A 26,035-nucleotide genomic window follows, 5' to 3' on the forward strand; every position below is an offset into this window, starting at 1 on the left:
ATGGTAGACTTAGGAATGGGGGGGGGGGGAGTGGTTTCCAGCTGCGAGTGTGGATGAGATCCGCAGGGACCCCCCTCCCAGGCACTTGCATCGGGTTTCGCTTATCCGCACATGTTGATATCGCTTTATACCAAACAGACTTTTCCAGGAAGTATTTAGAACCTAAGAAAATAGCTTAACATTTATGTATAGGCTATTTGAAACTTTTTTTTAAAACTTTACCTTAGGAACTTCAATGCTAGCTGACCCGCAAGCATCCAGCGAGAACCTCTTGAAGATCACAGAGTACGGCGAGAACATCAACCATATCGCCACCAGCGACACGGTGTCCTTTTCTTTCCTCATCAGCCTTCTTTTAAAGAATTTCTGCCCTGTACTTCTCACAGGTATTAAAAAGATTTAAAGAAGGAGAATTTCAGAGGCACCTGGGGGACTCAGTCAGTTAAGTGTCCAACTCTTGATTTCAGCTCAGGTGATGATCTCACAGTTCGTGGGTTCGAGCCCCACGTCAGGCCCTGTGCTGACAGCTCAGAGCCTGGAACCTGCTTTGGATTCTGTGTCTCCCTCTCTCTCTGCCCCTCCCCCACTCACTCTCTGCCTGTCTCTCTCTCTCTCAAAACTAAATAGGTAAACTTTAAAAAAAAAAACAGGAGAATTTCAGGGTTAGGAAGAGGCTTAGTAATTACTTAGTCTAAACATTTTATGTTAAAACTTGGGGAAAAGATACGCCCTGAAAGCTTTATACACTATATATCAATATATATTCTTACTAAAAGTATATGAATGCCCATTTCCCCACGTGTTTGCCCACAGAGGACATTATTGGTCTCTTCATGTTTTCATTCCTTCCCAAATTCCAGAAGTAGACTACAGGATTCATACATGCATGGCCTTCACAGCCTGTGGGCTGATGGCCCCAAAGGGTGCCTGATGGTAGGAACGTTGATTGGTTTAGCTAAATTTACTCACATAATTACATACAAGGAAAAAATTAAAAGAAACTGCCTGATTTTTTAAAAATTTACACATATAGTTCCTCAGCCCAATGTGAAGAATTTTCAGTCTTTTAACATTACCAAATGAGTAATTCAATACGGTCCCACTTCTTTGTTAGCATTTATTTTACCCTTTTCTTACCATTTCTGGCTCCTGCGCTGTGCTGCCGGTCACCAGAGGCAACAGGACGACACTCCGAGTCCCGTACTCGGCAAAACAAAATCGGAACTCTCAGATAATCCACACCTTGCCTCCAATTTGGTCTAAGAAAATTCTTATTCTTACTTAATATTTGGTGGATTGTAAAGTCATGACTCCCCATTCTGTTGCTATAGTTCATCCTCTCCTCTCTCCCCAAGACTGTTTTGGCAAAAATTTTCAGGGAAATTCATTTCATGGAGTAGCTCTGCTCTGCTAGAAGCAAAAGGATTTGTGATAGGTGTGAATGAACATTTGATTAAATACAACGGCTCACTCCTGGGGCATCTGAGTGGCTCAGTTGGTTAAGCGTCCAACTTCGGCCCAGGTCATGATCTTGTGGTTCATGAGTTCAAGCGTCAGGCTCCGTGCTGACAGCTCAGAGCCTGGAGTCTGTTTTGGATTCTGTGTCTCCCTCTCTCTCTGCCCCTCCCCGGCTCATGCTGTGTCTCTGTCTCTCTATCTGTCAAAAATAAACTAACTAACTAACCAACTAACTAACTAAATAAATAAATAATTTTTTTTTAAATAACGGCTAACTCCTAATCTATCCTTTTATAAGAGATGTAAATACTTAGAGCAGATTTCATATTTACTCGCCGGTTTACCCAATCTTAACCACATTTTTTAAAAAGGGAAGAAAAGAATCCATTTTTTCACGCAATTTTCAAGTAAAATGTTACTGGTTCATCTTAATATGTTAACGTCTATTCATTTTCTTGGCTATAAATCTAACCTGATGTCTTTTTTTTTCCCCCTTAGGAGACGCTGGTGTTGGGAAAACCACTACCATTAATCAAATGCTTGAAAGGTTGGAGGGCCCTGGAGCATTTGATGTGAAATATGGGTCAATTTTAGGAGAAGTCCTGTTGTATAACGAAATTAAAAAATCAAGGTTGTATATTTAAACTCTAAATTTGATTTGTCTGGTAAAAAAAAAAAAGTTTGCTCTAATATATAAATGTGCCTTGTTTTAAAAAGCAAACCTGTTATGTAAAAATGCAAAATTACTCAAAAGAGGAGTTAAGAAGAAAATCTTTACTTTTCCAAAGTATTAACTCCCGGATTAATTCCTTTAAATGAGAAATTTTTACATTTATTTTAAATATAACTAAATTTAAAATCTCAATTTTTTTTACATAACAAAGTTATTTAAAATCTCAATTTTTTTTACATAACAAAGTGCAGGTATGAGCTATTTTCCTTCCTGAAGAAGTGCACCTGAAACATACAAATGAAGTGTTGCACGTAATGGGTTCTCTTGCACTACAAATACATTTTCTTCTCATGAAATACAAAAGTATTCTTTACAAAGAACTTTGTCATTCTCTATGTCTCCTCCTGAATTACAAAAGAAGGAATGAAAAAGAATCCTAGAAAAATGCAAAATTTTGAAGTTAATTAAAATGGTAGGTGTGCTGTTGTTTGGACGGAATAAGCAGGTGGACCGTGGGGACACCCGTGTCGGGCCCTCTTGTAAACGTCAGACACCCGGGTCCGGAGCCCCCTCGAGGCCCAGCACGAACCCCGGCCCCGTGGCTCAGGCGCAGGTGCGGAAGAGACACCTGCCCTCCCTGCAGGTGGTCTCCTGGTGGGGAGCCTGGCTGATTCCCCCCAAGCCGCGTTCCCATTTTGCATCCGCGCTAGTCAAGGCTGCCCTGTCTTCCCAAGACATCATGAATTCCTGCCCCTGTCTTTACCCAATACCACTCTTGGTCTGGGCCATTGTCACCTATGTGTTACGCAAATGATTTTGGAATAGAATCCCACTGACCTTAAATGAGGCTGTGAAAAATCAGAAAAACATTTAATACCATAGGAATTCTTCCTTATCTGAATTGTTATAGTGGACCTTAAAAAATAAATCTCACTCTATGCTCACTATTTAAACTGAAGATTTTAATAAAGAAAGATAATATTAAAAAGAAACACCTGAAGCCAAAACCAAACTAGACGTGAGCAGGGCTTTACAAAGGGACAAGTGAGTTAATGGTTCACTACCCATCGTAAATACCAATAGCCTGGAATCCTAAGAATTTGTTTGTTTTTAAAAAAATGTTTTTAACGTTTATTCAGTTTTGAGAGACAGAGCGTACGTGGGGTTGGGGCAGAGAGAGGGAGACACAGAATCCGAAGCAGACTCCAGGCTCTGAGCTGTCAGCACAGAGCCCGACACGGGGCTCGAACCCAAGAGCTGTGAGACCTGAGCCGAAGTCGGATGCTTACCTGACTGAGCCACCCAGGCGCTCCTGTCTGGTTTGTTTTTTAGAGTCAGCCTGTGTTGTTAAGTCTGGGTATCGGTTGTGATGGTGACAGTGGTGACACGGTGTTACCTGTCAAAAAGTGGAAACGAAAAAATATTTGTTTCCCTGTAGGAGAGAGAGATAAACTCAACACCCTGACACTTTGATTACATTTTGTTCCTCCAGCTGCAGTGGTAAACGGGCAAATTTTGAATCTTTAAAACCTTTTGTTCCAACAGCCTGAAGCAGAATATCAGCATCTTGCTTTCTGAAAGTCACAAGACAGGATCCTCAAGTCTAGGTGTGTATTAATCACCTCATGTGAAAACTGCTTCCTGTCTCTGCTTGTGCAAGTCACGGTGTGCTTGTCAGGAATCTCGGAACCAACATTTCCACTGATAGTTTCAAATGGAAAATCCTGAAAAACATCCACTCTCCTGTCAAACGCCATGCCCCACCCAAATGCTGGAATAGTTATGGGAGAACTTGCCAGAAAGTGGGACTCTGGCTTCCCCGGGGATTCTGGACTAGGTCTACGTGTGCCTGAAGGCAGCGTCACCCTGTTCTATTCTCGTGCTTGTGGAGAAGTTAAAATTCTGGATGAGCTTCCGGAACCTCGTCCTGGAGAGCCCTGACTGAAGGGTTTGGGAGCAGCCCCCCATTTCTGAAGAGGAAGAGCCAGCCGCCCACGGGGAGCTGCGGGGAAGGGAAAGGGCCTGGCCGCAGGGTTCCTGCCACAAGAGTTTTGGGGTCTGGTTTTCCCATGACATTTGCTGTCGTTCCATCCCAAGTGGCCGTGGTAGACAAGCCTCACTCGGGGAATGAATGGGTCCTGCTTCCGATGCCTTCGGTGGACACACCTGTGTGCGGCCTTCACACCTCTCACGTGCACTTCCAGTAGATGCGTAATGTCTTGCAAACCTAGATATTTTTAAGTCGTAGAAAGTTACCCGTGTCGATTGTGCAGAAATGTACAGTTTGTGGCTGTCATACCATTGCATGTGGCCGTGGTGGCACAGAGACTCTGCACACCACATACGAGTAAGGAAGTCACTGGAAACATTCCTTCTCTCACTGAACTGTCCTCAGGGTAATTGCTTGAAAATGACTACAATATACTAAAATTATGTAATTTTCCTATTTCCTAACACCTTAAAATAAATCACGGATATTCTTAAAGTACCCTAAATTTGTGTTTCTTTCCATATTTGGCATAACAGATGGGAAGACTATTAAAAAGCCAGAAGTCAAAACTGAAGAAAGTTCACTGAAAGATAATAATAAAGGAATTATCGTCTCAACGATAAATTTTAGCATCAGTACGACCGCTGCCAAAGCCAAGGAGATGATCCTTAAGAAGTTAGTAAGAAGAACGAAAGACAGTCTTGGAGCGCCAAAGAGCAACCGGGTAAAGCCCTCCCATGCCTTCTGACCAACTTCACCCACTCACCTCATAATGTGACTTATTTTCATTAATAATAATAAACAGAAAAGGATAAGTGTGACATAGAGTCCTGCGCATTACTAGAAAATGCACTTTGAAACGGAGGCTTTGGTTTTTGGTTTTAATGTTTTTTTAAGTTTGTTTATTTTTGAGAGAGCGCGAGTGGGGGAGGGGCAGAGAGCGAGGGAGACACAGAATCCGAAGCAGGCTCCAGGCTCCGAGCTGTCAGCACAGAGCCCGACGCGGGGCTCGAACCCACAAGCCGTGAGATCGTGACCTGAGCTGAAGTCGGACGCTGAACCGACTGAGCCACCCAGGTGCTCCATGGAGACTTTGGTTTTAAAAATCAGTATAATATGGTTTCCAACACGATGAATTATACTCATTCAGAATTACTAAAGCCAAAAGAAGCTCCTGGAATCTACATTAAACGTGAACAGAGAAGGCAGGAAAATGTGTTAGATGCCATTGGTTTGGGAACAGTGTATTTGACCACGTTTTCTTCCCGTGAGCATGGCTCGGGACCGTTAAAAACCAAAATTTAGCTGAGTAAACTTTTAACATTTCTTGGCTTTATTCAGTTATTTGTGAATCTGCGAGGTATCCACCTAGAGACAGAGGGAGCTCCACGAAGCTGTACGAAATGAACGACTTTTCCAGGCACAGGGCGCGGGAGCAAGGAGGTTACTCCGGGCCAATAGCGGTTGGTCGTGGTGGTGTCACTGTCCTCCAGGCTGGCACGGTCCGCCGGGCAGATGACCTCATGGTGCTGAGGGTCTGCTTTAAGACTCCATTCTGGGAGAGCAGACAGCTGTCGCTCTGGGTTTGGTGACATGGGGCTTACTGTTAAGTGATGGCTCAGGGTCTGTTGTGTTATTTTGAACATGACAGAAAGAGGGAAACTACCCACAGCCTCAGGGAACGGTACCGAGAGGATGACCTTGTGGAGTAGTTTCTGCTCTTCTGAAAACGTGCTGCTTTCTAAAATCCTGTCTTCAAAACGGAATTGGGGCTGCTGCTTTTCATAGAAAAACAGGGCTGTCGTGACACATGACTTTGTTCGCACGCCGCAGCATAATTACTGTTCCTAATTTGTAATTTAAAGGAAGGCAGTACTAACTCATGTGTTCTAAAACCTTTTGTCTTCCTCAAGATTGTAATATTCATTGATGACCTGAATGTGCCCGAATCGGACACGTATGGGGCACAGCCGCCCCTGGAGTTAATCAGACAGCTACTGGATTTGGGAGGACTTTACGATACCAAAAAACTCACGTGGAAGGTACAGTGTACCTAAGATCTTGTTCGCGTTAACTGTTGTTACTCAACAATGAAATATTTATAACGGCTTTGAGTGAATTGAGAAATTTAGAATATCCAGTCAGATGAACATATAGAACAAATCCAAAATCCTAATTTCACCCTAATTTAACCAATGGCACCTTTTGCAATTTGACATAGGTCCGTGGGTTCATGGAGATTCTTGTAGTAGGATTAAATATTGGTAAAAATTACAAGTGTCCTGTAGGTTTAATTTCTGGGTATATATAAATGCTCCCTATTATCACATCAAGAGTTATCCAAACTTTTCAGTATGTTGGCAGTTAACGCATATGAGAAAAGCTAGTGAAAATGTGCCCTAACAAATACATGCTTACTCTCTATGGAAGACTACTCTTCGTCTTTCTTTTCTTTTTTTTTTATAAATTTTTTCGAATGTTTATTTGTTTTTGAGAGAGACAGACAGAACATGAGCAGGGGAGGGGCAGAGAGAGAGGGAGACACAGAATCGGAAGCAGGCTCCAGGCTCTGAGCCATCAGCCCAGAGTCCGACGCGGGGCTTGAACTCATGAACTGGGAGATCATGAACTGAGCCGAAGTCGGACGCTCAACCGACTGAGCCCCCCAGGCTCCCCTCTTCATCTTTATTTTCAAGAACACAGATCAAGGATCTTTAGTAGTATTGCAAAGTTCAACAAATTCCCAGGGAGCTGTTCCTGTGCGATTATTTTTGTTAATGGAACCAAATCAGAATGGCTTAAGGTTTTTAAAAAGTAAATGGACATGCCTCATTTGATTCCTTCTCGGTAAATCACGAGCCCTGTGCTCCAAAACGGACTTTATCTGTAGAATTAGATGGTTGCATTACAAATGGTTTCGTGTCTCAGAGAAACTTGGGCCCAGGATCCTGGACGACACACTGGCTGATGAGTGGTGTCAGCTCAGACACCAGACCATCCTGAACCATCCATTGAGCCCAGTGGAGGGAGAAGCCCAGGGAGAACCTAGGAGACTAGGGCAAGAGAGGGAGCAAGAAATGGGTCTGGAGGACAGCCTGGAGAAGTTCTGGAACTGAGAAGAAAGTAGCGAAACCGACCTTTTGTGGAGTTTCTGTGGCTGGGCCGGGGCCCCAGGCAGAAGCACACCTGTTAAAAAACATTTCCTGTGCGTAGATGAGACACCTGCAGGGCCCCACCCAGCTTGCAGGGCTGGGATGCTGTGATGTGACAGTGCATCCACGGGCTGTGGCTGGATAGACAGTCCCCAAGCCAGCCCTGGCTTTTCTGGAGACTCAGTCACGTTCCTCTGGTTCCTTGCTCATCACCAGGCTCTCTTCGCTAGCCTCAGTAACATGTTGCTTATTTTCCAGTAATTGCTTTTTAAAAGATAGGCTATTTCTGGGGCACCTGGGTGGCTCAGTCGGTTGAGCGTCCGACTTCGGCTCGGGTCACGATCTCGTGGTTTGTGGGTTCGCGCCCCATGTCAGGCTCCGTGCTGATAGCTCGGAGCCTGAAATCTGCTTTGGATTCTGTGTCTCCCTCTCTCTGCCACTCCCCTGCTTGTGCTCTGTCTGTCTCTGTCTCTCAAAAATGAATAAATGTAAAAAAAAAAATTTTTTTTTTTAAAGATAGGCTATTTCTTGATGGCCTTTAGAAAGCCTCCTAGAAGTAATATGCCTTGGAATTGCATTTTAGGATTTTGGTTACTTCTAAGAACATAGATTTCTGTTATCATCATAACTTTTGTTTTTGCAGTAAGGGATTTTTTTGTCTAAACAAATGTAAAGCTTGGTTCGTTGGGGGCTGGGAAATGGGTGATACCTCTCTTCTGCATTGTCCTTTTCACTCTTGCCACAGAATATTCAAGATCTTTCTCTGGTTGCCGCTTGTGTCCCTTCAGTAGCCGGGAGGCACATGAGCCCGCGTCTCCTCAAACACTTTTCCGTTCTGGTGCTGCCGCATCCTTCACAGAGCGCCTTACGTACGATTTTCCAGGTAACACGTCCACTACATTTTCTACTGAAAAAGAATTTTAGTTCCACAGTGTGAGAGAAAACGTGAGAGTTTAAAACCACTGATGTTGAACGAAAATTCCCTTAAGGGGGTGGGTTTTACTCCCCCGCTTTCCAATTCTTTCTGGCCTGTGGTTGTAATTTGTCTCTAAATAGCAAAAATGTTGTGTTAGTGTGCATAAGAAACACATGTGGTGCACACTTTTTAAAGATTTTTTTAGAGTTTATGTATTTATTTTGAGAGAAAGAACGAGCACGTGCAGAGTGGGGGAGGGGCAGAGAGAGAATCCCACGCAGGCTCCCCGCTGTCAGCACTGAGCCTGACGCGGGGCTCTGTCCCACGAACATTGAGATCATGACAGGAGCCGTAATCAAGCCCCCCAGGTGCCCCGAGAAACACCTGTGATGCACATTTAATGCATGTTTGCAGGGTAGACCCTCAGACCCCATCTTCACAGGATTCTGATCCAGTGTCTCTGGGTTGGAGCTCGGGGAGCTGAGTCATTAATCAGCACACCTGAATTTTTGCTAAATGATTTGTTCTTTTTGTTTCATTGTAGAATACAAAACGAGAGAAAAAAATCTGAAATGCCTTATTAGAAAAATAGCTCAACTTGAAATTAGTTTGATTAGAAAAATAAATCTGCGGGGCACCTGGGGGACTCAGTTGGTTAAGCGTCCGACTTCAGCTCAGGTCATGATCTCACTGTTTGTGGGTTTGAGCCCCGTGTCGGGCTCTGTGCTGACAGCTCAGAGCCTGGAGCCTGCTTCAGATTCTGTGTCTCCCTCTCTGTCTGCCCTTCCTCCACTCACTCTGTCTTTCCCTCTGTCTCAAAAATAAATAAAAACATTAAAAAATTTTTTTAAAGGAAAAATCTGCAAGATTACCAATTTCTTCAAAACTAATTATATGTTTTCTTCTTCATAATATAAAATTTAAATATTAATTTTTAAATCTATTTTTCAAAAAGCACTTGGTAATTCTACACAATAACCCACACCTAAAAGAAAAAGTCTTGATGTAGAAGAATGTGTGTGTGTACATGTGTGTGCGTGTGTGTGCGTGTGTGTGCATGTGAGTGTGCGTGTGTGTGCGTGTGCGTACATCAACCCAAACCAAGGTAATGGTTTTATCACTTTGTGTTTCATCTCATGATCTCTACTGAGGAGCAAAGAGGTACAAGAATTGCCAGGGCATCCGGTGGGATACACACAAGTAGGGCATGAATCTTCCCCAGAGAACGCACAACACAGCCCTCTGGATCATTCGCCAGACTCGGACTGGCCGGAATTCTCCCCAGTTTTCGAGAACTGAGTGTTTGCCGTCTGCTCAAAACGGATTCGAGATGCTAACGGTTTAAATGCCGTTAATCCTTCGTGAGAGCACACACCTCTCCTTTCTATCGGGGATTCCCTAGGAAGGATCGTGCTTAAGATTTGGGGCTAACTATAACATTTCTTTCTAAAGGCTCATTTGGGAGTGTATTTCTCCATCAATAACTTCACCGTCGACGTCCAGAGAAGTAAGGATCAAACGACATCTTGCTCTCTGGCTGTGTACCAACAAGTCTGCCAGAACATGCTGCCGACCCCCGCCAAGTGCCACTACATATTTAACCTTCGAGACATGTTTAAGGTGTGTTTTCAATTCATTCGCCAGCCTCGTGGTAAATGTTAAGTTGAGCAGATGTATTTTACTAACTTGATTCTTTTCTCCATTTCTCTTCCATCAACGTGCGATTATTAGAAGGGGGAGAAGGAGAAATCCAAGTCGATTCGTTTTGCTATTTCTCAGCCACTTATCCCGGGAGCCACTTAGAAAAGAATCATTAAGATAATTCCACGCAGAGAATTCGGTGATGGAGCTGCTAAGACCGTTAGCGTATTAAGATTCTCAGCGGGGAAGGCACAGACTTGGGGTCCGCTCTCTTTCCGAGATGTCACTGCAGCTCTCGGGAAGTGAAAGCGTACTTGCATTTCATAAAGATGCTTGAATTTCCACAAGCCCTGCTCTTCACGACAGGAAATGTTGCCCGTGGTGCCGATTCGGTCATTAGCCTCGGTCAAATAATTTTCCGAGTGAAAATAGGAAGACCGACTATTTTGAATTTGGTCTTTCTCTCCTTGCCATGGACTCCATAGTCCAAGATAGTGCATATCATGTTTGAGTCCCAATTCACAATCTTAGGACATGTCAACCTTAAGAAGCACGTCTCTGTCGCCACCGGCACCCTGCCTCCAGGTCGGCACCAAAGTCCAGACTCAGCTTCCCGTGCTGGCGAGGCCTCCAAGGCGCCTGGCCGAGGGGTCCTCAGACCCTCTCCCTCCAGGGGCGATGCCATGCCGTCTTTCCCTGACTGGTGACCGGCCCATCTCCTCAGAACTTCAGTTTGTCACTCGTAGAGATGGACAGTTCTTACCTTGGATAATTGCTTCCATTTTTACAGAATCCTAAATGTGCAAAAATTGAGCCTTTACTTCACACACTGCCTTCTAATGTTAAAAAGGAACTCTCATGCTGCGATCTCTAATAGCTTCTCCTAGGCTTGCTACAAGCTGAGAAGGCCGTTATCAACTCCAAAGAGACGGTGGCCCTGTTCTTTGTTCACGAAGCCACTCGAGTGTTCCATGATCGCTTGATTGACTCTGCTGAGAAAGGGCTTTTCTATCAGTTTCTTTCAAAAGAACTTGAGAACTATTTTCAGGTAAACTTCTATTTTAAAAAGTATTTCAAATGGTATCTTGGGCAAAAGTATTATTTTCTAAAAATCCTCAGACATTTCTGTTTCTTTATTTTAATTTTTTTAATTTTTTAATTATTTTAGAGAGCGCTAACGCAAGTGGGGGGGGGGGGGAAAGGGGCAGAGGGAAGACAGAAAATCCCAAAGGGGCTCTGCGCTGAGCCCGGAGCCCAACGCGGGGCTCGATCCCACGAACTGTGAGATCATGACCTGAGCCAAAATCAAGAGTTGGACAGACGGTCAACCAACTGAGACCCCCAGATGCCTCCTTAGACATTTCTATGGTATTAATGAAAGGAGCTTTATTAACAATCGCCTTTTTCACTTGATAATGTCTAAATAAGTCTAGATTTGATATGATGGAAATGATGGGGTCTGGATGCCTCTGCTCGTGCATTTGGCCTCCGCGAGCCCTGAAGCTGCTCATTTCTCTCCAGGCCGGGCAGGCGTGTGCACTCGCGGTACCTGCGCCCCCTTCAGCTTTGTTCTCCCAGGTGCCCTGTGGTCCAGGTCCCGAAGGAAGGAAGGAGGTTCCGTGGACCGGCCCACGAGGGTTGTAAGGAAGCAGAGGGACGAGCTCAGGGCCTTTGAGGGGCCTCCTTGCTGGCTCCTCTCAGGAGAATTAGGGAGACGCTTTGGAATTCCTTCCCAGAGGTGACGCCTCTGTTCTTTTCTGTCTTCTTGGTGGTGCCTCTTTCTCTCGGCCCATTTGCAGGAGCCCAGGAAAGATGACAAATTCAAAGGTACTACTATATTTACAACAGTAAAAACAGAATGTTGGAACACAGACCTTATCCATAGAGATACACACATGAACATAAACTCGGAATATGACACGTGCACGGGTATGTCAATCTGTGTTCGTGAACATATGTACTTTTCACACAAGACACAAATTCAGAAAACTTTCAAAAATATTTTCTAGGGGTGCCTGGGTGGCTCAGTCGGTTGAGCATCCGACTTCGGCTCAGGTCGTGATCTCACGGTCTGTGAGTTCAAGCCCCGCATCAGGCTCTGTGCCGACAGCTCGGAGCCTGGAGTCTGCTTCGGATCCTCTGTCCTCCTCTCTCTGCCCCTTCTCTTCTTCGCTGTGTCTCTCAAAACACACACACACACACACACACACACACACACACACACACACACACATTAAAAAAAACCAACTATTTTCTAGACACTCTCATCCTTATTTTCTTCCAGTCCAAGTTCTCTGCTCCTCCGTCCAGATACCTCTTACTGTCTTCGTGTTAATGCACATCACTCCGCCCTCCAATCTTTTTTTTTTTAACATATAGTAAAATAATCCTTCCTGTGCCCATGTTCAGCTCCACCTCCACTCTCTTGTGGAGTCTCTCAGGGCTTGGCCAGCGGCCGGTTCTCCTTCCTTGGACCTGGGGGTAGCCCGCATACCCACCTCGTAGTCTGAGGTGGGAATTAACGGCACTAATTTACGTCAGATGTTTAGAACAGCTTCTGAGGGAAGAACTAGACCTTATATCGACGCTTCGAATATAGACAGGTGGTTGGCAGAAAGAACCTGAACTCCAAAGCCAGACCTCGGTTTGCCGTCCAGATCTGTCTCGTGCTCCCCGGGGTGCTTCACGCTCAACGCGCAAAACCACCTGCAAGACCGTTCGGTGTTTGTCCACTGTGCCCTCTGCACCGCCCGGCCGCCCTGGCCCGGTGTTTCCCACCTCGGGTCGGGGGTGTGGCACACCCGCCCAGGCCCGCAGCCGCACCAGAAACCTCGGCATCTCAGCCCACGGGGTGGCCGGAAGGTAGCAGTGTCCCCTGTCTCTGCCTCCACTCGGTGGGTCCCTCCCCAGGCGCGCCTCTGGCCACCCCTCAAGATCCAGCTCGCACTTCCTCTTTCGGCGGATTTTTCTGGCCAACACCATACCCTTTCCAGTTTGAGTGTCCCCTCTCTGTATCCTTCTAGGACTCTGGACTCTTCCTACCTTACAACTTATGATCATGTGATTACTTACCTCTCCCTCCAGCCTCTGAGTCCATGAGAATGAAGTCATTGATTTTTCTCTCTTCCTAAGTCTCCAGAATTTAGCACCCTCCTTACTCTCAGTTGGTGCTTGATAAAGATATCTGGGGGGAAGGGAGGGAGGAAGGAGGGGAAGGGTAGGAAGGAAAGGATGCAGAAACTTTGCTAAAACAACTACCTAAAGAGAGCCCATTCCTGCCCCCGGTGAAGTTCTTAAACTCTCTCCTGTAGATGCCGACTGCAGTTCGGATTTAGGGCTTTGCTAGACCGGGGGCTCCTGGGTGGCTCAGTGGGTTAAGCGTCTGACTCTTGATTTCGGCTCAGGTCACGATCTCACGGTTCCTGAGTTCAAACCCCATGTGGGGCTCAATGCTGACAGTGCAGAGCCTGCTTGGGATTCTCTGTCTCTCTCTGTGTCGTATTTTATTTATGATTTATGATTTATTTATTTCACAAGCTTAAAAAAAAAAAAAAAGACTTTGCTAGACCAAGCAATAGCTGTAGAGGGGGTAGGACACGAGTTTGCCCTAGACACCTGCCCTGTGGCGGGCCGCAACAGCTGCGGTGCCCCAAGTTAAAGACAGAGTAACAAACCTTCCCGAAGGACAGAAGGTCACCAGTTACCCCCCGTGCGAATGAGGGTGTATGCAGTATCAGTCTGTCAGCTGGCCGGCTGGCTGGCTTTTTAAACAACAGCATGCGGTGACGCTGACAGCAGCTAACGCTGGGAGCGTGCCTGTTTTCAGAGAGGGTCTCCAAGGCATCCCTGCGAGGTACGTTCCGTTGTTACCCTCACTTTACAGATGAAGACACTGAGGCGGAGAGGGGCTGGGAGCTTGTCCGAGGTGACAGAGCTCGTTAGGTGGTGGGGTCCTCCAAACCCAGGGTAGCTGCCTCCAGGTGCCCCCGGAACCGGAGCCTCGACCTTGTCTCCCGAGTGCCTGTCAGGAAGTCGCGTCCCAGACACCACGTGACGGCAGTCCCAGGACCCCACGCGGGGGGCGTGTCTCTGGAAGTGCCGAGACAGGTCCACGCACATGCCGCGAGGACGGGACCAAGAAGGAATGCTCCCTCCCCCTAGTTTTAGGGGCGCAGGACATGGTCCGACTTCAAAGGGGAGGTAGCCCGTGACCTTGGTACGAAAGATGGGAGCTGGCCCCGGGGGGATGGGATGGTGTCCTTGTTGACTAAACTACAGACTTTATTTGGAATCGCCAGCGTTTAATTAAGCATTCGTGGAGGCGGGGAGATTGCAGTCTGTCTGGGAACCATCATCACGTGGATTGGTTTGCGAAACCACCACCGCGGTCGTGACCTAGAACTGTTCCCCGCCCCCATCCCTGCTACCAGCTGCACGGTGGTATTTAACACACGAATAAGGGAAGAGTCTTTATTTTTCATTGTTGGTGAGACTTCAAGTTGCTATTTCCACAACAGGGGCTCTTAGGGCCCGCAGGTCTTCAGGGAGACCGTAGACGGAAGTCCACATCACTGCGTGTGGTTTCCTTTGCAGCCCCTGTATGCTACTCTCTGCACTTAAAATACCGTCCCAAGAAAGGCTGCATAGGCCTTGCTGCCTAAAAAGGTCCATGGCACAAAAAGGTGAAGAACCCCAGTCCGGATCGACTGTGCCCAGAGCTTCTCCGGAGTAGATATATTACATTCGTTTTCATAACAAGTAGAATTTTGCTCTTAACAGATATTCAATTATGATCTTACAATAGATTAATTGGACCAAAGAAAAACTGATGGACGACTCAATTGTCTTTGTGGATTTCTTGGATATAAACAAGCCTCACAGAAAAAAGTTCTATCAGAGCACCAGCGACTATGAGAAACTGGCCAGTGTACTGAATGAATTCCAAATGAAGCTGAGTTTATCATCCTCGGAGGTACAGACACGCACCATGTGAAATCGGAGGAGTGCTGTTCTTGTGTGCGCGTGCGCGTGTGTAAGAAGGAGCAGGGGAAGGGTGTGCCCCCATCAGGCGGACCATTGGAACTGCAGGTTTCCACGGCTCCGTCCTGGCTGGCTTCCGCTAGCAGGGCGTCGTAAGCCAGGTGCACGACTCAGGCTGTGGGGGCTGCGGGATCAGGGCGAGAGGAGCTGAGAAATGCAGGAGAGGCCGAGGCCGCTTCGGGAACAGCCCCCCTTACGTCGCGGTCGTGGGCAGAATGGTGTCGGCACAGAGGCGCCCTCCAAGTCATAGACGCCGTGACCCCATTTCCTGGGAACCCCCCTCCCCGCCCCCATGTCCCGCCCCTAACAGAGCAGTAGAGGCACAACCTGGATGCTGTTGTTCCCCCGCTCCTCCTCCCTCCAGCCCGTACCCCCCTGCTCCCCCTCCTCCTCCCTCCAGCCAGAACCTCCCTCCCCCCCTCCTCCTCCCTCCGGCCAGAACCTCCCTCCTGCCCCTCCTCCTCCCTCCAGCCCCAACCCCCCTCCTCCCTCTCCTTTCTCCAGCCTGTACCTCCTCCTCCTTCCTCTCTTCCTCCCCCTCCTCCTCCCTCCAGCCCATACCATCCCCCCGGCATGCCCACAGGAACACTGACGTAGGGACAGGCATCCTCGCACACATTTCCCTTCCACACGTGTGACCAGTTGACGGGATTGGAGAATATTGAGTCTCACTCCTGGGTCCCTGTATGTACAGCTGCAGTGAACACGTGATTTGCCTGTGCCTCCAAGCAGTTTTCTTGTCCCCTTTCCTCTCCCAGACTTCTCATTCCATGGTGTTCTTCAAGGAAGCCATAGAACACATCGCAAGAGCGGCCAGGGTCCTCCGGCAGCCGGGGAGTCACATGTTACTGGTAGGGATTAAATTGCTCAGATATTTTTAAGCTCGCAGAGTAAACATTGAGGAGGTCTGATAAAATCTACCTCGCTTACAGAAGTCCTATTTATGCCAACTTTGTACCTGTGGAAGCTTGCAGCCATCGAGCCCCGCGGCAAGACCATTTTCCTCTCTAGGGTTTGCATAAGACATGTATCTGCACAGAAAAACGCTTGGTTTGGGAAGGCAGGTGATGGCACTGTCACCGTCTGTCACATGTCCCCAGCACTCGTGCAGCCTCTGTGCAGGTGGAACTTGAGAACAGTGCACTTACTGGAAGATTGACTTAGAAACATGAGTCTTCGCACAAAGTTCTACCTCTCACGAAAGCAAGTGGGAGTTAGATTTTTGGACAATCCCCAAGTAACTGGACTAGAGGAAAGCTTTCAGGAGACTCAGTGAAGTCCAACATATTCGGCCAATTACACGAATCATGTTATTCGTGAACATTTAAGCCACCGTTCATGCCTATTACTTATCTATTTCATACCCTTGTAACTATTTGCTTAACACCGTTTTTTTCCCAGAAGTGCTAGAGCTTTCTTTAAACAGACGTGTGCGAGACTAATTAAAAGGAGTTAAAATTTGAAAAATTGAAGTAAAAACGCAAAAGCCACTACTTTCTCCACCCAAACGCTCCCTCTACTAGCCTTTCTCACCTCATAAATGGCACCCGCGTAGATCTGCTCTGGCCAGAAAGCCAGGAACCCCTCATTCTTGAGGCGTCTCCGTCACACCCCCCCCTCGGTCATCAGTATGTCCTGGCAATGCGACTTCTGAGATATATTCCAAGTCTGCTCCCTTGTACGCATCTCCGCTGTCGCCACCCTTCCCCGGGCCGCTCCCACCTCCCCTGGGCTCCTGCAGCCGCTTGCCTCCCGCAGTCCCTGTCACTCGTCCCTTGATTGCACTTCCTAGTCCTTAGCGCTATCTGATCTGATCTATTTAATTTGTCACTTACTTTTTATGTCTCCACATTTGGAACAGAAGCTCTAACAGCGATGATTTCCTGTCTTATTTCCATTATCAGCACGTTACTTTTTTACTCCCAAATGGTACATAGTCTCCGTTTGCTTCTTTTACCACAAAGTGGCTCTTTCTTTCCTAATAACAAGTAAGTTTACCAAAAGTTCTCAATTCTAAAATTCCTGAGATTGCATTCAGAACAATTTTTTAAAACATAACACTCAGCGGGAAGCTTGCCTCCTTAACGATGCTTTCTCACGGCCCTATCATCGTATCAGAGGGAGGCCCTGTTAAAATACAAGGTAAAGCCTGGCAAGTCCCTGTTTCCTCTCTGATCCTGTGTCTACTTTTCCCAGTTTAACACCATCAATAGATCTTTGCCCTGGGTCAAGCTAGCACTAGGGTTCACTTGTGTAAAACAGTAATATGGGGGTGCCTGGATGGCCCAGTCAGTTGAGTGTGCAACTCTTGATTTCAGCTCAGGTCATGATCTCACGGTTGTGGGATTGAGCCCTGCATTGGGCTCTGTGCTGACAGCATGGAACCTGCTTGGGATTCTCTCCCCACCCCACCCCCGCTGTCCCTCTCCCCCACTCACACTGTGTCTCTCTCTCTCTCTCTCTCTCTCTCAATAAATAAATAAACTTTTTTTTTTTAATTTTTTAAATTTATTTTTAAAACAGAGAGAGAGCATGAGTAGGGATGGGGCAGAGAGAGAGAGGGAGAGACAGAATCCAAAGCAGGCTCCAGACTCTAAGTTGTCAGCACAGAGCCCGACGCGGGGCTCGAACTCACGAACTGTGAGATCATGACCTGAGCCAAAGTCGGATGCTCAACTGACTGAGCCACCCAGGAGCCCCTAAACATTTTTATTTTTAAAAAATAAAAATAAAAACAAAAAGTCACAGCTGGCATTAAAAAAAAAAACAAAACCAAAAAACAGCAACATGACTGAAAGCTGACCCAGCCTGAGGCTTCAGCAAGAAGAGGCAGCTGGAAGGAGTGTAATGACTTGACGAAGAACATCTAAAACAGATTTAAAAATATACAAGATCTAGATTCGTTAATTCAAATGAGCTTAGTTGAATAGGTAAAGTAAAAAACAAATCCTACATGACTTGTTAAAAGTAAGCATTACTTAGTTCAGCTGGATTGTGTTACTGAACTACCAGAGCCAGAAAATAAGCTTCTAGAGGCTGCCCTCCCACCTTGGCTCATGGCTCCTGTCTCCAAAACCGACAACATGGCATCTTTCTGACCCTTCAGCTGTCACACCTCTCCCTCTGTCTCTCCATCTGACCACAGCTAGGAAAGGTTCCCTGTTTTTAAGGACTCATATATTTAGACTGGGTCCAACCAAGTTATCCAAAATCATCTCCCCATTTCAAGGTCCTTAATTTTAATCACATTGGCAATGTCTTTTTTGCCATATAAGGTAATCCATTCACAGGTTCTAGGGACATATTTGGGGGTGAGGGTGAGGGTTGCAAGGGTATTATCCTGCCTAACACAGACAGTACAAATATATATTTCTTTTAACTGCTTTCAAAGACGGGTACGTAAAACAATAATTATAAAATTATTGCTAGGCTTATGACATAAATATTTAGTATCTATAATAATAAATAGCACAAAAGAGGAAGGAGCAAATGGAGTTATACTGAAGCAAACTTTCTATGTTTTACTGGAATTAAGTCAGGATTAATCTGGAGTAGATAAAATATCCAGCATAATTCCTAGACAAATCATGAAAAAAAAACTCAAAAAATACATTATAAAAAACAACAAATGAATTAAAATAGAACTCTAGAAAATATTGAGTTAACGCTAAAAGAAGGTAGTAAAAGAGAAACAAAAGGGAAAAAGACACAAGACATGTAAAAAACAGCAAAATGGCAGACGTAAATCAAATCATATCAATCATAACATTAAATATAAATCCACGAAATGTTCCAATAAAAAGACAGAGATCATAGGAAGCATTTGTAAAAGGACAAACTCCAAGCATACGCCATCAACAAGAGTTGCGCTTTAGATTCAAAGACACAGAATGGTTGAACGTGGAAAGATGGAGAAAGATAAGTCATGCCAACGATTCCCACAAGAGAGTTGGAGTGGTGACACTAATACCAGACAAAATACACTTTTCAGGGAAAAAAAGTGTTCTGAGGGAAAAGAAAGATGCTGTAATGATAAAAGGATCAATCACCAGAAAGATATAACAGTTATAAACACACACACACACACACACACACACACACACCTAACAACTAAGCCCAAAATATGCGACGCCAAACAGACAGCAGTGAAGAGAGAGAAATAAGCATTTCAACAGCAATGATTGGAGACTTCGATGTCCCCAATCTCAGTAACTGGTAGAGCTGCTAGAGAAAAATCAGCGAGGACGTAAACACATCGATGATATTGTAAAACAACTTGACCTAGTTGACATGTATAGAAGACTCCATCTAGCAGCAGCAAAGTACATGTCCTTCTGAAGCTCGCTGGAACATTCTCCAGCATAGACCACCCGCCAGGCTCTAACACAGGCCTCAAAGTTAAAAGGATTGAAGCCATTCGAAGTAGGTCCTCTAACCACAATAGAATTAAAGCAGAAATCAGTAACAGAAAGAAACTTGACATATTCACAAGCATGTGGAATTTTAACAACATACCCCTATGAGCCAAAGCAGAGATCACAAGAGATATTAGAAAATACTTTGAGATGGATAAAAACACAAGATACATAGAGCGGTGCTTGGAGGGAGATTTACAGCTATCGATGCCGATATTTTTAAAAAGAAGAAAAATCTCGACCTTCCACATTAGGAAACTACAAGAAGGAAAGAAAACCCAGCGCAAGCAGAAAGGAAGAACCAATAAAGATGAGAGAAGGAAGTAGAGAACAGAAACACGATAGAGAATATCAATGAAACCAAAGGTTTGCTCTTTGAAAAGATCAACAAAATTGACAAACCAAGAAAAAAAGAGAAAGAAAAGTCCATTATTAAAATTATTGAAACCAGGAATTAAGGAGAGGACGAAACTACCAACATTACAGAAATAAAGGCTCTACGAGAATATCGTGAACACCTGTCTGCCTGCACATCGGATGGCCCAGAGGAAACGGACACTGGCTGGGAAGACACAGATGATTGAACTAAGGAAACCGGAAGTCTGAATAGACCTCCACAACGAGATTTAACTGGGAATTTGAAAACTTCCCATGAAGAAAAGCCCAGGGCCGAACGGCTTCCCTGGAAAAATCTGTCCAACCTTTAAGAAACAATTAAATGAATCCTTACAAACTCTTCCAGAGAATAGAGGAGGGAACAGATCACAACCCACCCACGAGGCCAGTATCGCCCGATACCAAAACCAGACAGACACATCAAGGCAAGAGAACACCGCAGACCAAGATCTCTTGTGAAGAGAGTTGTAAATTTCCTGAACAAGGTATCCGTGAACCAGACGCAGCAACATGCTAGGTATCCTCCGCGGTGGCCAAGTGAGACTTCTGCCAGGAATGCGTGTCTGCATTAATATCCAGAAAGCAGGGCAAAAAACCACAGGAGTGTCTGTGCAGAAAATGTGTTTGATAGAATCCAACACCATTTATGATCGTTTTAAACTCTCAGCAAAAAGAAACAGAAGGGAGCTTCACCAACCTATAAAAGGCATCTGTGAAAAACTTGTAGTTAGCCTCATGCTTACTGGTGAAAGACAATGTTTTTCCCTCAGACCGGGAACAAAGCAAGGATGTTGTCTCTCACAATTTCTAGTCAGCCATACACCGGTGCTTCAGCCAATGCAGTTAGACAAGACAAAGGGGGAAAAAGGCATCCAGATACTTATAAGAAGTAAAACGGTCTTTATTCACAATCCACATGATCCTGTTTCTAGAGAATCCTAAGGATCAACTACCTGATTAAAAATAGTCCAAGGGGCACCTGGATGGTTCAGTCGGTTAAGAGCCCGACTTCATCTCAGGTCATGATCTCACAGTTGGTGAGTTCAAGCCCCACATCGGGCTCTGTGCTGACAGCTCAGAGCCTGGAGCCTGCTTCCAATTATGTGTCTCCCTCTTTCTCTGCCCCACCCTTCTGCACACGCTGTCTCTCTAATAAAACATTAAAAATTTTAAAAAAACATAGTAGGAATTGCTAGCACGGATACTCTGTTTTTCGCTGGTGGGAAGGCAAAATGGCACAGTCACTTTGAAAGATAAGTTGGTGGGTGTTTATAAAACTAAACGTAGCCTCACCCCATAGTCTAGCAGTCATGCTCCCAACATATTTGAAAACTTATATCCTCACAAAAACCTTCCCATGCGTGATGATAGTGACTTCATTCTAAAAGTGGACACAACCAAAACGTCCTTCAATAAGAGATGAAGTGGAGTACAATGGAATATTATCCAAAGTCCCGAAGAAATGAAATAATCAAGCCACAGAAAGACATGGGCAAATCGTAAAGGCTTGTTGCTGAGTGAAAAAAGTCAGTCTGGAAATCCTACACACCGTGTGATTCCAGCCCTGTGACATTCTGGAAGCAGCGAAACCATAGAGATGACACATGACTGGGGGTCGGCACGGGCTTGCAGAGAGAAGGGAAGGTGAGACACCTGCCGTCGGAGAGGAGCGGCTATTCTGTACGATGCCGTAAGGAGGAACATGACACCATGCGTGTGTCCAGGCCAAAGAGAGAACCTTGATGTATAAAACTTTCAAAAAGTCATTTAGGCGGTCGGGGGTCCCAGGATGGAGTGCAGAATGTGACAGGACGATCAGACTGTTGCCAAAGGTGCAGCGAGCTCCCCGAAGAGGGTGGGGGGGGGGGGGGGGGGGGGCGGGGGGAAACTGGGAAAGAGGGGGGGGGGGTAGGGGCAGCGAGGGGGGGGGGGGGGGGGGGGGGGGGGGGAAGGAAGTGACCTGAGGAACTCTGGAAATGAGTGGCGTCTGTAAGACCAAAGGTGGAGGAAACCGCTCGCGAGCACTGATCTGGAGCTCATGGAGTGGTGTCCATGGGCGGACGGTTAACTTCTGATGCCACCATATGTATGTACGTACGTGTCACAGCTGAACGGTTAGGTAAAGGATGGCACGCGGGGCAGCCAGTGTCCTCACCACGGGAGTAGGCAGTTACAGACGAGCCAGCGGAAGAGGCGACAGTGATCCGTGGAGTGACGGATGAGAGGTGAAGACCTCAGTCGGACTCACGTTGGATTTAACATGGATGGTTACATACAGACGTACTTACGGGAAAGCGTGTGTGCACGAGGCTGGCATACAACCACAAGTGTCCTCGTTGTATCAGCCGAGAGAAGCTGGAAACGTGCAGCAGGAACACAGGCACACCCGGCACCCAGGTCTTGGTTTCTGATGCCATCCTTCAATAAAAGGGCCAGGGCTCCTGGGGAAAGTGGCTTCCTGAGGGCTGGCATGAGAGTCACCGTATGAGCATGGAATGTCTTGTGTGGTAGGGCCAGAAGGGAAGTGCTTCAAAAGACTCTCAGTGACAGGAGTATGTCAGAGGGATAAAAGGAGCCAACTTCGAGATCTCCCGGTGGCCGTACCCCAAAACAACAAAACAAAGTAGTATTGGTTATAACTCGAATGATAAATCTCCGTGAGTCCATGCATGTAAAAACACGATTGGATAAACAAGTGGGGGAAAGAGACACCTCTCCCGTACAGAATTCTAAATAATGTATGCAGATATCTGCCCGCAAGGAGTTGGAGCATAACTACCCCCTCCTTGACTGTGAGCTGCTATCGGTGACTTTCTCCCAAAGGGCGCGGAGTGGAAAGGGGGGAAAGCAGTAACTTCACGGTGGAGAAGCCTGACACACACAACATTATCTAGGTGGCCGAGGTCAGCATCGACGGTGATAAATCGTGTTGGTAAATGGCACTTTATCCCTGTGGTCTTCCCACCCCAAAGCACGTACCCCTAGTGTGGTCACAAGGAAAACACCAAGAAGGTCCCAACCACGACGCCTGACCAGCACTCTTCAAAACTGCCCAGGTCATCAAAACCAGACAAACAAAAACGAACAGTCTGAAACCGTCATAGGCCAGAGGAACCTACGGAGATTTAACTATTAAATGTGATGTGGTGTCCTTAATAGGACCCTGACCCAGAAGGGGACGTTAAGGGAAAACGAAGGAACGCCAAATAATGTATGGATTCTAGTTAATAATTATGTATCAGTATTGTTTCATTAGTGGTAACAAATGCATCCTACTAGTTAGATGTTCGTAGGGGAAACTGGATATCGGGTATATGACAATTATCTTTTGTATCTTGGCAATTTTATTGTAAATCAAAACCCTCCTAAAATTTTTTAAAAAACTTATTTTTTTTAACAGACAAGAGATTTAACTAGATAATTCACTAGAGAAGATGCATGAATGCTAGTAAGCATGCAAAAAAAAATAGTCAACATCATTAATCATCAGGGAAACGCAAGTTGAAACCACACTGAGATGTCACCACACATCTACTTGAATGACTGTCGTCAAAAAGATGGTCAGTAGCCAGTGTTGACCAGGACGTGGATAGACTGGACCTCGGATACATTGCTGATGGGAAAAGAGTTTGAGCATTTCTTCTGAAGTGAACCCAGATTCACCCTTTGACTGAGTGGTTCCATTCCTCCGTATCTACGCAAAAGAAAGTAAAACAAATGTTCTCTCAACGACTTGCACAGAAAGGATCACGGGAGCATTATTATAGCGGCCACAAAACGGAAACTCTTGGAACATCCATCAGTAGCTGATGCATAAACAAACATGGTCTATCCCATCCAACAGGATACTATGTAGCAGTAAAAAGGAGCAAACTACTAACACACAGGAACCACAAACCATCCTGCTGAGTGATGTGCAAAAGGCTTCATGTTTATGATTCAGTTTGTAGGAAACATCCAAACACTGCGAATCTGTAGAGACAGGAGCATGTTAATGGTTGCCTGGGACTGATGCCAGGATGAACGCTATAGACAGGCCTTGGGGTATCTTTCTAAACATGGACTGTGGTAGGGGCACCTGGAGGGCTCAGTCGGTTAAGCATACGACTCTTGGTTTCAGCTTAGGTCATGATCTCATGGTTCATGGGTTCGGGTCCCCGCGTTGGGCTTTGTGCTGACAGCATGGAACCTGGAGCCTGCTTGGGATTCTCTCTTCCTCTCTCCCTGCCTCTCCCCTGCTCATGCTGTCGCTCTCACCTTCTCTCAAAATAAATAAATAAACTTTTTTTTAAAAATGGACTGTGGTAACCGTTGCATAACTCTGTGATTTTACTAAAAATTATCATATGGTACGTATGAAAGCCGGTGGTCTGTAAATTATACCCCAGTAGAGCTAATACTTTGGTAATAAAGGTAATACTTTGTCATGATTACCAAAGAGCACTTAAGTTTTTACTACTCAGAATAAAAGACCTACTTCAATTCTTATAAATGAGAAATCAAATATTGGCAATAACATGACGATGATTTGGTAAACCCGTCGATGCCATTTTTCCAGACGGTGTTATCTTTACAGTGAAGGCGTCTCATACATTTCAAGAGACCATAAAGAGCAAAGAAGAAAATACTGAATGTGTATGAACACCTTACAGAACTCTGGTCAATGCTTTAGCTCTGTTTAATGTGTTTCCCAAAAAGGTTATAAAAATAGGTACTTTCACTGTGTGAATTTCTGGTGCACAGACTTGGGAAACGGTGAAAGATTGAAAGATTCCCGGGGCGTCCACAGGAGTCTCACGTTGGATTGTTCTTCTTCCAAAGATTGGAGTAGACGGCTGTGGGAAGGAAGCGTGTGCGACCCTGGCGTGTCACCTGATGGAGTGCAAGCTGTCCCCCGTGCCCTCAGCTCACAGTCAGGCCCATGCGGAGTTCAAAGAAGCCCTCAAGAGGGGGGTTATCCAAGCAGGATTAGAAGGGAGCCCCACCGCTTTGATAGTTGCTAACATAAACCTAAAGCAGGTAAGTACCTTTGATCTTGGTTATCTGCTGACGTTTGCTGTGTAAGTGGCTCCCCCGCCCATTCAATATCCGGAAAGAAAATCTGGCCGGCGCCTGCTGTGTTGTTCATGATTCTGCCCTTCCCCACGCACAGCCCACAGAGGCCCTGGTTGGGAACCCACACTGCACGTAGTTTTGCATGAGCCCTATGACAGAAGCATTTTCCGTCTTTATAATTTTCGTTGTAATCAACGAAATATAATTCTCGTTGCGAGTAATTTGTCTGTGTAGCTGAACTTGTTTTCTCGTCTGGGTTTTGGAAAAAAAAAAACCACAAAGACACAAAACAAAAAACACTATCCTCTGAATCCGCTGTCTACTCTTGTGCACAGCGTCCTGTGCTAATTTCACCGTCGAATTTAGCACTTGCCTTGCAGGAGATGCTTTGTTTACAGATAAGCAAAACAAACAAACAAACAAATGCTAATCACCCAGCTACTTTTTTAATCTGTTGCTTGGTGTAAACCATGCCTTTCCACGGCCTCCACCACGGAACTGGGGAATCCGGCTGAGATTGTAGTTACTTCTTTGTGGCGACATTTAAAGGCAACATTATTTATGATCCATGATCCAGACTCGTACGCTTATGAGCGTTGTTTCACTTTCCTCTTGTTTCTTCTCTAATCCTGAGCCTCTGTCCCTAGAGTTTTGTTTTTCCTTCATGTGGTATTTTGAGGGTAAATCCGAGTGAGGGCTATGTTGTATCTGCTGTTCTCCATAGTGTCCAATTTTCTGCCTTAATTATATGTCTTCCCTCTCCCAAACTTATTTATTTTTTTTTAAGTTTTGTTTTTGTTTTTGTTTTTTGAGACAGAGACAGGGTGAGTGGGGGAGGGGCAGAGAGAGAAAGAGAATCCCAAGCAGGCTCCACGTGGTCAGCACAGAGCGCAAAGTGGGGCTCGAACACGTGATCCGTGAGATCATGACCTGAGCCAAAACCAAGAGTCGGTGATCAGCCAGCTGAGCCACCCAGGCACCCCTTCCTCTAGATACCCCGCCCTCTTCCTCTGCTTGAGGTTTCTTCCAGGCACTTCTGGATTTCAGAGGATGTCCTGTCTCGTGCCAGGGGCCTGCTGTTTAATTTAAGAAATCATTTTTCAGAAGACCGCTGTCAGGTCAAAGCTGAGATGGACCCATCTTATCCAGGACTTCAAGGTCATTGGATCTCGTCTCCACACTCTCCAGTTTTCTCCTGGCCACATCACTGCTTTCCATGTGAACCCCCAAAATGGTGTCATGACCCTGTTAAATTAACATTCGTTAAGTGGGGCACAGGGGGATGGTGAGCCACAGTTC

At 45.8% G+C, this 26,035-nt stretch overlaps 1 protein-coding gene across 1 annotated transcript in view; it reads left to right on the forward strand.

The window, feature by feature from the left end:
• Positions 1–26,035, forward strand: part of DNAH14 (dynein axonemal heavy chain 14) — a 305,880-nt gene that overhangs the window by 179,369 nt on the left and 100,476 nt on the right. The window contains exons 44-54 of the mRNA XM_049635106.1: positions 228–386; positions 1,957–2,089; positions 3,677–3,738; positions 4,658–4,845; positions 6,035–6,163; positions 8,019–8,156; positions 9,642–9,809; positions 10,708–10,878; positions 14,635–14,802; positions 15,629–15,721; positions 24,503–24,700. Of these exons, the coding sequence (XP_049491063.1) occupies positions 228–386; positions 1,957–2,089; positions 3,677–3,738; positions 4,658–4,845; positions 6,035–6,163; positions 8,019–8,156; positions 9,642–9,809; positions 10,708–10,878; positions 14,635–14,802; positions 15,629–15,721; positions 24,503–24,700 (1,607 nt within the window). The remainder of the gene's footprint in view (positions 1–227; positions 387–1,956; positions 2,090–3,676; positions 3,739–4,657; positions 4,846–6,034; positions 6,164–8,018; positions 8,157–9,641; positions 9,810–10,707; positions 10,879–14,634; positions 14,803–15,628; positions 15,722–24,502; positions 24,701–26,035) is intronic.

The sequence above is a fragment of the Panthera uncia genome, chromosome F1 (assembly GCF_023721935.1).
Source record: "Panthera uncia isolate 11264 chromosome F1, Puncia_PCG_1.0, whole genome shotgun sequence".
NCBI lineage: Eukaryota > Metazoa > Chordata > Mammalia > Carnivora > Felidae > Panthera > Panthera uncia.